This window comes from Neoarius graeffei, chromosome 2, assembly GCF_027579695.1.
Source record: "Neoarius graeffei isolate fNeoGra1 chromosome 2, fNeoGra1.pri, whole genome shotgun sequence".
In the NCBI taxonomy this organism is placed as follows: domain Eukaryota; kingdom Metazoa; phylum Chordata; class Actinopteri; order Siluriformes; family Ariidae; genus Neoarius; species Neoarius graeffei.
The window spans coordinates 111499923-111512583 of NC_083570.1; the positions used below are offsets into that span (position 1 = coordinate 111499923).

At 41.9% G+C, this 12661-nt stretch overlaps 1 protein-coding gene across 4 annotated transcripts in view; it reads right to left on the reverse strand.

Moving 5' to 3' along the window:
• Positions 1–564: 564 nt before the first annotated feature.
• The window catches only part of map7d1b (MAP7 domain containing 1b), a 139427-nt gene continuing 127330 nt past the window's right edge, over positions 565–12661 (reverse strand). For all 4 annotated transcript variants that reach the window (XM_060915363.1, XM_060915366.1, XM_060915364.1 and 1 more), the window contains 4 exons: positions 8828–8870; positions 4326–4416; positions 3184–3431; positions 565–1105 (listed from right to left, as the gene is read on the reverse strand). In XM_060915363.1, coding sequence (XP_060771346.1) covers positions 1095–1105; positions 3184–3431; positions 4326–4416; positions 8828–8870 — 393 coding nt within the window. In that variant the 3' untranslated portion in view covers positions 565–1094. The remainder of the gene's footprint in view (positions 1106–3183; positions 3432–4325; positions 4417–8827; positions 8871–12661) is intronic.

Consider the following 12661-nt stretch of genomic DNA (forward strand, 5'->3'; position numbering starts at 1 on the left):
CATTTCACTGAAGTAAGAAGGGACACTATGTAGTGTACATTTCACTAAAATAAGAAGGGACACTCTCTAGTGGACGTTTTACTGAAGTAAGAGGGGACACGATCGAGTGGAGACTTCCTTGAAGTAGAAAGAGACACTCACTAGTTGAGATGTTTGTGTTGCGCATGTTCCTTTAGTGTAAAATACTGACACTAGATCATAAAGAGATAATGTGTGAATGAATTGTCTTAAATAAGACACTAGCCAACATACAATCTTTTGAATGTACGAATATAGACACTAAATATTAACATTAGATAGTGCGCCTAATCATGAAATGAAATAATGTGTGCATTGTCTTGAAATAAAATAAGACACTCGGTCGTAAATATTTGCGCTGTGTTGAACAGAAAGAACGTGGGGTCATCTCCTCAGAGTAAAACGAGACACTAGATAGTGTACGTTTGGACTAACTGCCCCCTTCTGGTTGGCTCTGGAATTTTCCATCATGCTCGAGTGCAAAGTGTGATATTCCAGTATGATCAGTGACGGTTAATACCAACAAACACAAACACAACCTCACACTCCCTTTTTAATAAAGATTTATTCCACAGGTCAGGCAAATATACAATTACATCATCGATCCTCTCTCTCTCTCTCTCTCTCTCTGCTGATGTGTCTCAAGTTAAATAACTCAAGAGTTCAAGACACACACACACACACACACACACAGAGTTTATTTCTGAATTGAAAAGAAAAAATACTGATATAGTATAAGAACGACAATAACAATAATTATTTCTCATAACAATACTCAAATATCGTAATGTTTTTCCAAGTTTTGTCTCTAAAATCTCATCACGCAGTCTTTAAGGTGCAACACGAAGACTCTGGATGACGCTGAGGATTAAACTGAACACCACTGCACCATGAAAAGCAGTGAGAAAGACAGAAAACTGTTTATTTTTATCTTATATGGTACGTAAGTATGATGAAGGTCCATGTCTTTCTGTCTTTCTGTCTTTCAGTTAAAGCAGTCGCTCTGACGGTTTGGCACACACACTCTCACCGCTCATCTGCCTCGCGTACACGGCGGGACAGCCTCGTCTGATTCCTCACAGCACTTCTGTAGGACATGGAAGAGATAATACACTCAGTAAAGACACACACACACACACCACCCTCGATTACTGAGATCACAATAAAGAGGCTAATATGATAATCAGTGATTTACACCGTATATCTGCGTCATGTGCAAAATCTGGGATTAAATAAAACATTTTAATTTTTTTTCTTTGATAACCACGAGGAGTTCAGATCTCCCTGGATGAACTGTGTTAGATAAAACATGTTTTTATAATCAAATCCTGATCGATATCCTGGCACACATTCATTCAACTTATTTACGGGGGAGGTTAATATATAAAGTATTTTTTATTTATTAATATCAAATAAACGTAATATATACTGTAAGGTATAATACAATGTAATATATGTAAGAAGGGACACTATCGAGTGGACATTTCATTGAACTAAGAAGGGACACTATCCAGGGGACGTTTCACTGAAGTAAGAAGGGACACTATCGAGTGAACGTTTCACTGAAGTAAGAAGGGACACTATCGAGTGGATGTTTCACTGAAGTAAGAAGGGACACTATCGAGTGGATGTTTTACTGAAGTAAGAAGGGACACTATCGAGTGGACATTTCACTGAAGTAAGAAGGGACACTCGAGTGGACATTTCACTGAAGTAAAAAGGGACATGATCTCGTAGATGCTTCACTGAAGTAAGAAGGGACACTATCTAGTGGACGTTTTAGTGAAGTAAGAAGGGACACTATCTAGTGGACGTTTTAGTGAAGTAAGAAGGGACACTCTCTAGTGTACGTTTCACTGAAGTAAGATGGGACACTATTGAGTGGACATTTCACTGAAGTAAGAAGGGACACTATCAAGTGGACATTTCACTGAAGTAAGAAGGGACACTATCGAGTGGACGTTTCACTGAAGAAGGGACACTATCGAGTGGACATTTCACTGAAGTAACAAGGGACACTATCAAGTGGACATTTCACTGAAGTAAGAAGGGACATGATCTCGTAGATGCTTCACTGAAGTAACAAGGGACACTATCTAGTGGACGTTTACTGAAGTAAGAAGGGACACTATCGAGTGGACATTTCACTGAAGTAAGAAGGGACACTATCGAGTGGACATTTCACTGAAGTAAGAAGGGACACTATCGAGTGAATGTTTCACTGAAGTAAGAAGGGACACTATCGAGTGGACATTTCACTGAAGTAAGAAGGGACACTATCGAGTGGACGTTTCACTGAAGTAAGAAGGGACACTATCAAGTGGACATTTTACTGAAGTAAGAAGGGACACTATCGAGTGAACGTTTCACTGAAGTAAGAAGGGACACTATCGAGTGGATGTTTCACTGAAGTAAGAAGGGACACTATCAAGTGGACATTTTACTGAAGTAAGAAGGGACACTATCGAGTGAACGTTTCACTGAAGTAAGAAGGGACACTATCGAGTGGATGTTTCACTGAAGTAAGAAGGGACACTCTCTAGTGCACGTTTCACTGAAGTAAGAAGGGACATTATCGACTGGGCATTTCACTGAAGTAAGAAGGGACACTATCGAGTGGACATTTTACTGAAGTAAAAAGGGACACGATCTCGTGGATGCTTCACTGAAGTAAGAAGGGACACGATCTAGTGGATGTTTTACTGAAGTAAGAAGGGACACTATCTAGTGGACGTTCTACTGAAGTAAGAAGGGACACGATCTAGTGGATGTTTTACTGAAGTAAGAAGGGACACTATCTAGTGGACGTTCTACTGAAGTAAGAAGGGACACGATCTAGTGGATGTTTTACTGAAGTAAGAAGGGACACTATCGAGTGGACATTTTACTGAAGTAAAAAGGGACACGATCTCGTGGATGCTTCACTGAAGTAAGAAGGGACACGATCTAGTGGATGTTTTACTGAAGTAAGAAGGGACACTATCGAGTAGGCATTTCACTGAAGTAAAAAGGGACACTATCTCGTGGATGCTTCACTGAAGTAAGAAGGGACGCAAATATTCTGACTCAGCTTTTGTAGATTTTGACAGTGTTGTTGTTTCATTTGTTAAATTAAGTTCTGATAAAACTTCAAGCAGTTATTATAACCGTTGTAAATGTTTTCACCTGCCACATGCTGAGGCTTCATCGGCCCCGCCTTCATAATGAAGGGCTCTCGTCCCTCAAAAGCCATGATTGGGTCAGTTGTGATGCCGCTTTCCGACTGGCCCTGCCCATTGCTGGTACTGCTGCTGTGATTGGTCAGCTGGTTGATCTCCTCAAAATCAGCAGGCTCTCCGATGGAGGACAGACCGTTGTGGTGTTTGGTGTCCTGGACACCGTTTACCACAGGACCAGAGTTCCAGGACACGGGGCTGAAAGGAGACACGGGACAGTACAGAGGGTATAACGTGTGTCCTTATATTGATCAGGTCAGGTCAGGTTACTTTATTTGTACCCGTAGGTAGATTTGTTTTGCAGCAAAATGAGACACCTCCAATTTGGCACCCGATTACAGAACAAACATAATATCACACCAGACAATTTAAAAAAAAAAGATTTCTGATATAAGATTACTATAACTTTCTTTACCGTATATACTGTGCAATAATACAAAATATACTATGCTCATTTATACACGTATTTACGGTAGCTCTGCTTTTCCAGTAATTAGGGTATTGTATTATATTATATTATAGGATCCCATCGCAGCAGTCATCTGACATAGAAAAGATGTTCATGAAGTGAATTACAAGGTTTCACACCTTAAACATTTTAAATATTACATGTTTATGATTATGATGTTTCAATCTGCCAATTTAAAGAAAGCTAAAATGCATTATACTGGATTAACCCTTTGGTGACTGACCCCTTGAAAATGGTTCCTCCAGGAACGATGACGTTTCAGTTGTCAAGACAACAGAAAAACTAAAATACAAAAACAGAAAGATACATCACAATGCTCTTGTGCACAAAACAAAATGCTCTTGTATTTGTATTTTAGTTTTTCCGTTGTCTTGACAACTGAAACGTCATGGTTCCTGGAGGAACCATTTTCAAGGGGTCAGTCACCAAAGGGTTAAAGGAGTTTAAATTTTAGTCTGATACATCGGTAAATATCCGGATTCTACCGAGCTTCTCGGTTATATGATGGCCGTAAGACTGCGAATGAGAGAAATGATCATTCGTGATCATTCGAAGAAAAGAAAGTGTTTCCATTCCATGTTCTGTTTGTATAAATCGCAGTGCTCATACTGTGTATTGTTTACCTCGCCTTCACATCCCCCTGTGACTGGTTTAAACCTGGAGTGCTGGTGTTGTTGTTGTGAGTGCCTGTCGGAGCCAGAGATGTGCCAGAATCTGCAAAATAAAAGGAGAAATAAAATCTATACATAAACATCAACGAAATATTCAGTATTCTCAACTCCACTTTCTACCAGTGTTGGGCACGTTACTTTCAAAAAGTAATTAGTTATAGTTACTCGTTACTTTTCCCAAAAAGTAACTGAGTTAGTAACGGAGTTACTTTGTCATAAAAGTAACTAATTACCAGGGAAAGTAATTATTCCGTTACATTTTGTTCCCCCTCAAAAAAAATCAAATTCAATTAGTGTAATCATAATAAAAGTGAATGTTAAATGTGTTTAATGACTGAAATGGACACTTAGCAGAACCAATTAGTAACGTTATCTACACTATATTAATATTTTTGTGGGACAATGTGAGATAAGACATCTATCAAATGTAATATATTTTTGTAGTTATTAAAATTATGTTACTAATTACTGGCCACTGACGAGGACAAACGCTTTGTTCCTCGACATAATGTGCATTGCACGTAAACACTCTTGCCTTTTATTTCAAGTAATGAAAAGTACTGGCTGTATTTCCAGTGTGAAAGCGCAGTGCTGGGCTGACCGCTCGCCATCGCTGGGTCTTCCGATTGAAAGAGCGCGCAGTAGTGCAGTAGGCGTGGCCTACCTACGTATGTTGTCCAAATCTACTCTGATTGGCTTACTGTGCCGTTGTCTCGTGTCTCCCCGCCCCACACGAAAGCAGAGTAAAGAAAGGCTGAGCGAGCAGCATAACGATGTAAAAAGTAATTAGTTAGATTACTCGTTACTAAAAAAAAGTAACGCCGTTAGTAACGCCGTTATTTCTAACGCCGTTATTCCCATCACTGCTTTCTACATTATTACACTCCTATTGTGCAAACTCCGAGTAATTGTAAAAACCTGGACTGGATCCTGTTTCACTTCGGAGAAATGAAAACGCGTTCCGACATTCGGAGCAAGGGGTGATACAGGGAGAAGGAGAACGTTTTGGGGAAATTATCATCACTGGAGACATTTTGTTTAATCACGATGCAGTGATACCAGTTAAGAAGAGTGAAGGTTGGTTTACACATTCACCGGCCGTTTTATTAGGAACGTGTTGTTGATTCTAAGATCCCTGTTCTTGGCTGCAGGAGCGGAACCCAATGTGTTCTGTTCTGCTGTTGCATGCTGAGATGCTTTTCTGCTCAACACGGTTGTATAAAGTGATTATATCCTTCTTGGCCAAAAAGCTTGAACCAATCTGCCCATTTTCCTCTGATGCTCCTCGGACCCAAATCTGATCGCGGATACAAGCGGCCGAAATGAGTTTCCTTCGCAGGGTGGCTGGGCGCTCCCTTAGAGATAGGGTGAGAAGCACAGTCACTCGGGAGGAGCTTGGAGTAGAGCCGCTGCTCCTCCACATCGAGAGGAATCAGCTGAGGTGGCTCGGGCATCTTTTTCGGATGCCTCCTGGACGCCTCCCTGGGGAGGTGTTCCAGGCATGTCCCCCTGGGAGGAGGCCCCGGGGAAGACCCAGGACACTCTGGAGGGACTATGTCTCTCGGCTGGCCTGGGAACGCCTCGGTGTTCTTCCCGAGGAGCTGCCCGAGGTGTCTGGGGAAAGGGAAGTTTGGGCTTCCCTGCTTAGACTGCTGCCTCCGCGACCCGGTCCCGGATAAAGCGGAAGAAGACGAGACGAGACGAGACAAGGCTCCTCGGACCTGCCTGGTCCATCCTGGTGCCCTGTGTCTGGTTGGAGTCTCATCGCATCGCTCCTGTGGAGGGCGGCCCCATGTGGACAGGTGGGGGTTGTGCCTGGAGGACGCTCTGGACTCTTGCAGTGGTGTTTTTGTGGCTGGGGACTGCAGTTGACTTGCTGACTTTGGGACTGCGGTTGTCGTGAACGGTTTTGCACTCGGGTTTCCGTCGGTGGGGGTTTATAGCATCAACGAAGCTGACTTTATGTTAGGACTGTTAATGTTATAGTCATGTTGTCTGTTGTTGCCCGGATGAGAATGGGTTCCCTTTTGAGTCTGGTTCCTCTCGAGGTTTCTTCCTCATGTCGTCTGAGGGAGTTTTTCCTTGCCACCGTCGCCATAGGCGTGTTCGTTGGGGATAGCAGGGTTTCCCCAGGTTTGACCACCATAAATATAAGACCTTTTTAAGACCTTTTAAAGACCACTTAAATGAGAATTAAGACCTACATCACACCCATTATGCGGTCGTAGAACACCAGATCAAATCCCCAATAATGACAAATGTTTCAAGTAAAAATACTTTTATAATAAAAGTTATATACTTAAGTCATTATGTGCATTGCTTGTCAAATCTTCACATTCAAGACAAGCAAGACCGAATTTTATGTAAGGCGTTTTGTTTTTTCCACAGGAGAATGTTGTAGCGACTTCCGAGTCTGGGAACACAGCCTTAAAGAGTTTGAGCACTCATTCGAGCTGTACGAGTGGTGTTCCGTAATTGTTTTTAAAATCCAGAGCACCTCTGCCCGAAGTGTCGGGGTTCCACCGACACCCATCATGCCACTGCTCGGCCCTTGTGTTGTTGCTAGCCTTGCCGATGATGTCTGGCTTGGCTGATGCTGCTGACGTTCGACAGCGGTGCTAGTGCCAACTCCAGGTGCATTCGGAGATTGAACCGTGCAGAACTGAGCGATGGGCCCGTGGCGGTGAAGGGCAGATGCAATGTGCTTTGAGCTCTTCATGTGAGACTAAAGCGAAATGACCTATAGTGGACAACTTGAAGGTCTTTCGACAAACACAGCATCTTGCTTCAACGTCGCTTCCAGGAACCTCCCTCACCCAATCACGATATCTTTAATCTGAAAGCCACTGCTGATTAAAACGACACTTCCCCATGCCGCGATTCGCGGAGTCTCCTCTCCACCACGGACTCCAACGATTGCGCCGGCGCAAAAATGTATCAATATTGTTTCTTTCTTTGCGCATACTCCAAGAAATTCACTGATGTGACGCAAAACCCACGTTTTCACATTGTAGAATAGTAGGAGTAAATTTAAGACCTTTGTTTAAAAAATTAAGACTTGGGCAAAGCAATTTAAGACTTTTTAAGGCCTTAATTTTGGAATATTAAATTTAAGACTTTTTTAAGACTTTTAAGACCCCGCGGCTACCATGGATAGATTGGAGATAAAATTAGCTCATATTTTAAGTCGTTCAAATTCTGTAAAGCTGCTTTGCGACAACGTTTATTGTTAAAAGCTCTATACAAATAAACTTGACTTGACTTGATCTCTCTTCTTCTTCTAATATAGTTCAGACCACCTTCTGGCGTAATTATGAACTGATACGTGGTGCAGTCAAGCCTTCCTTGTGCGGTAGCAGATAAAATCATTTGTATCGACAATTAAAAACATGTTGGCTGTGGTGTTTAGCAGATTTTTATGCTGTGCAACTCATTCTTGAAGGTGGTGGGTGATTGAGTTGACTGCCATGATATGAGCTGGTAGACTGTCCCATCTGTGGATGGTATGAGGGAAGAAGGAGTGTTGATATACCTGCGAACGAGGAATTACTGGTTATGTTCTCTCACCGTGGCTCCTATTGGTATCGGATGGTCTGTTGGGATCACAACTAGGTTGTTCGCTATGCAAAACGTCATGACGGCTTTGCTCGCAGCTCTTCTTTCTCGTAGGGTTTGCCACTCCAGCTGATGCTGCTGGTACGGTGGAACTCACCAGTCACGAATCTGGCTACGCGGTGTTGAACCATCTCCAGGCTGTGAATGTTGCTGGCAGTAAATGGATCCCATATTATGCTCGTGTATTCCATCTGAGGCCTCACAAGAGCTTCATAGCATAGGTCCTTGGTCTTACGTGGACAATGGTAGATGTGTCTCTGGAAAAAGGCCCTTGATTGTGATTATTCCAGTTCAATTTGTGAAACTAGATGTTTGTTTCCACCCACTCACTCAATGTTTTTTGTTTTTTGCACCATTCTGGGTAAACTCCAGAGACTGTTGTGTGTGTTGAAAACCCCTTTCTGAAATACTCAGACCAGTCCATCTGGCTCAAACCAACACCCATGCATGCCACAGTGAAACGAAGTCACATTTCACTGTGAGATCACAATTTTTCCCATTCTGATGTTTGAACGACGTGACCGTTAACTGAAGCTCTTGATTTCTATCTGCATGATTTTATGCATCGAGGGATCGGCTGATTAGAGAACCGCATCAAAGAGCTGCAGGTGGGTGGATGGATGGGTGTTCCTAATGACGTGGCCGGTTACTCGCAACACGCAGAGGCGCAGAGATGGATGAAAAGCACGTCATGTGTATCTACACCAAGGTGCGTCAACCTTCCTTCCAGCAAACTTTTGACCGGTCGAGTCTCGAAGTCTCGTAAACAGTCACAGATCTAAGCTAAGCAGCTACAAAACATCATCAGGTATAAAAGAGCTTCGTGAGAGCCAGCTTACTTGTGTCTTTGCTGTTGAGCTGTGCTGGAGATTTGGCCTCCTTCTGCAATGAAACACAGAAGGTTATTAAAGTTTAAAACTTTGTGACTGGCTTTATATACAGAAATTAGTCCTGCTCAATTGCAGGACCGGGACGATATCCGGCTATAACAACATCGTGATAAATCATGTCACGATACGCTTTTATGATAACACGTTAACAATTACAAACTCTTACTGCAAGCAGATGATTAGTTCTGTACTAAATATCAAGACGTGGACTATTTTTACTTATTATTTCCTTATTTGCACTGTCACATTTACTTTTGTTAAAAAAATTTTTAACGCAACACTACTGTACCGGTATTGTAGAAATGTCAAAGTATCATGATATGATGTTTTTGTTATGTTGCTCATATCTAAGAAATTGCTAAAGAGAAAAAATAAGCACAGCAACTGGAACAATTTATTTACACACATGTGGTTTGTCTTGAACTTATACATCAATGTGAGCGTTTGGAAAATACTCGTTTCTGATTGGCTGATAGATGTGTGATATTACTTGACAATTACAGCGGATATAAAAAAAAGTGTACACACCCTGTTAAAATTATAAGTTTTTCCGATGTAAAGAAATGAGACCACGATAAATAATTATGTGATCTTTAACCTGTACAATTCAATTGAAAAACAAACAAATCTGTTAGGGGGGAAAAACATAAAAAATAAAAAACGTACAATAAGCTGGTTGCGTAAGTGTGCACACCCTTAAACTAACACTTTGTTGAAGCAGCTTTTGATTTAATTACAGCATTCAGTCTTTTTGGGTCGGAGTCTATCAGTCTGACACATCTAGACTTGGCAATATTTGCCCACTCTTCCTTGCAAAAGCGCTCCAAATCTGTCAGACTGCGAGGGCGTGTCTTGTGCGCAGCCCTCTTTAGGTCACCCCACAGATTTTCAAATTTTCAACATCCTCAGATTTTCAACCCAAAACTTTTTTGGGGTCAAGATGAAATTCCTCTTCATCTTCATCTTTCTAGCAGACACCTGAAGGTTTTGGGCCAAAACTGGCTGGTATTTAGAACTGTTCATAATTCCCTCCACCTTGACTAAAGCCCCTGTTCCAGCTGAAGAAAAACAACCCCAAATCATGATGCTGCCACCACCATGCTTCACCGTGGGTATGGTGTTCTTTTGGTGATGCGCAGTGGTGTTTTTGCACCAAACATATCTTTTGGAATTGTGGCCAAAAAGTTCAACCTTGGTTTCATCAGACCAGAACACATTTTCCCACATGCTTTTGGGAGAGTTGATATATATATGTATATTTTTGCAAAATTTAGCCGGGCCTGGATGTTTTTCTTTGACCCTACCTCATAGTCCAGACATATGGAGAATACCAGAGATTGTTGTCACATGTAGCACACAACCAGTACTTGCCAGAAATTCTTGCAGCTCCTTCAGTGTTGCTGTAGGCCTCTCGGCAGCCTCCCTGACCAGTTTCCGTCTTGTCTTTCCATCAATTTTGGAGGGACGTCCAGTTCTCGGTAATGTCACTGTTGTCCCATATTTTCTCCACTTCTTGATGATGGTCTTCACTGTGCTCCATGGTATATCTAATGCTGTGGAAATGTTTTTTTTTGTAGCCTTCTCCTGACTGATACCTTTCAACAATAAGATCCCTCTGATGCTTTGTAAGCTCTCTGTGAACCCTGGCTTTTGCTGGAGGAGGCAACTGAGTAAATGTCTGAACTTTATTTGGGGTTAATCAGAGGCAGTTTAATTGATGGCAGGTGTGAACCCAAAAAGACTGAATGCTGTAATTAAATCAAAAGGTGCTTCAACAAAGTATTAGTTTCAGGGTGTGCACACTTATGCAACCAGCTTATTGTATGTTTTTTTATTTTTTATGTTTTTCCCCCTAATGTAGGGGCCAGACAAAGAGTGATCCCCTGGTCCTCCAGGTTGGGGGTTGGCGTTAGGGAGGGCATCCAGCCGTAAAATCTTCGCTCCAAATAAAGTCATGGAAGTTTGTAGTAGTAATGGTATTGAGAGTGGGACTTCTGGAAATAGAAGTGTCACCAACGGTAGGGTGGGTGTCAGGCGTGGGCACCCCCAGATCGACATCAAGCGACCACGTCAAAAGTTTCGTGTGTCATCCCTGAATGGTGGTACTATGCGAGGAAGAAGTAGCGAAGTGGTTGAAACCATCTCTAGACGAAAGATTGATATTTGCTGCCTCCAGGAGACTAGACGGAGAGGTGGCTCTGCTCGTATGGTTAACGGAAAGGGTTCAAGATACAAATTCTTCTGGATGGGCAACCAAAATGGTTGGAATTCTTGTTGCTGAAAAGTGGGTGGAGAACGTATTGGATATCAAGCATGTTTCAGACAGGATATATTTAATCAAGATCAACATTGGTTTGACCATTCTTACAATCCTCTCGGTGTACGCTCCTCAAGTGGGACTGGACAATAACATCAAAGATGCCTTTTGTGACCTCTTGCAGTTCACTGTATCAAAAATTGAAAGCTCAGACACCCTGCTGTTATGCGGCAACTTCAATGGTCACATAGGACAGGGGTTCTCAACCTTTTGCAACCTGGGCCCCACCAAAGCTGGTTCATTGCAGTTGGGGGCCCCTCTTCTCGCCCCGCCCCCATCCCCCCCCCAACACACTCACCCGCAGTGACGCCACCCGACCTACAGCACCTTATATTGACCGATAGATAGATAGATAGATAGATAGATAGATAGATAGATAGATAGCCCTGGACTAGATTATTATTATTATCATTATTTTTATTATTATTATTATTATTATTATTATTAGTAGTAGTAGTAGTAGTAGTAGCAGTAGCAGCAGTAGTAGCATTATCCATTCCATAGAAATACATAGGCCTATTATCATTATTAGGCTATTGTTATAATTGGCAGTAGCACCACATTTCTAATCTGCTTTCGGGCATTATTATAATTATAATTATTATAATTATTATTATTATGGCCTATTATCATTACTAAGCTGTTGGCAGTAGTACAAGACTTATGTTCTTTCAGGCATTATTATTATTATTAGGCCTATTATTATTATTATTATTATTATTGCTGTTGTTGGTTGTTGATATTATTATTATTATTATGCTATTATTATTAATAGGCATTATTATTATTATTATTATTAGTGTTTTTATTAGGTATTTTATTAGGCTTATCATTAGCTGGCTATTGATATCATTGGGAATTGGGACCAGGCGTGAATTTAGGTTTTACTTTTTACTGTGCCTTTGTGATCTGCATTTGCGTTAATGCGAGACCTGAGCCTGCTTTGCCTTACAAAGATCCTTGATTCTTGGCGAAATGTTTGACAAGCACAGTCTCAAGTCATCCTCAATTTGCGCACGATTGCGATATTTCGTTTTGAGCGCAGTCATTTTTGAAAATCCTGCCTCACACAAGTAGGTCGATGCGAATGGAATGAGCAGTTTCAAGGCTACGTCACACAGTTGCGGGTACTCCTGCATCAATGCTGCCCAGAATGTCGAAAGAGGGCATGAGGTGAAGACTGCCTTAAGTCTACTGTCACTCTTCAGCTCAATAAGCTGTTCCTGCATGTCAACTGGAAGTTCGTCAGCAGTACACACAAATGGATCTCGAACCCACGCAAAAGAGCGATAATCCTCTGTGAAGTATGCCGCAAACTGTTTTCTCATTACCGACAGGTGCTCTGACGCTGCTTGAAAGACAGATGAGAAATCGTGGGAAGTGCCTGCATTACTGATAAAGTCTGCAAGGCTTGGGAACATATCACAGTTCCCCCGACTGATGCGGCCACACACACAAGATTTTAT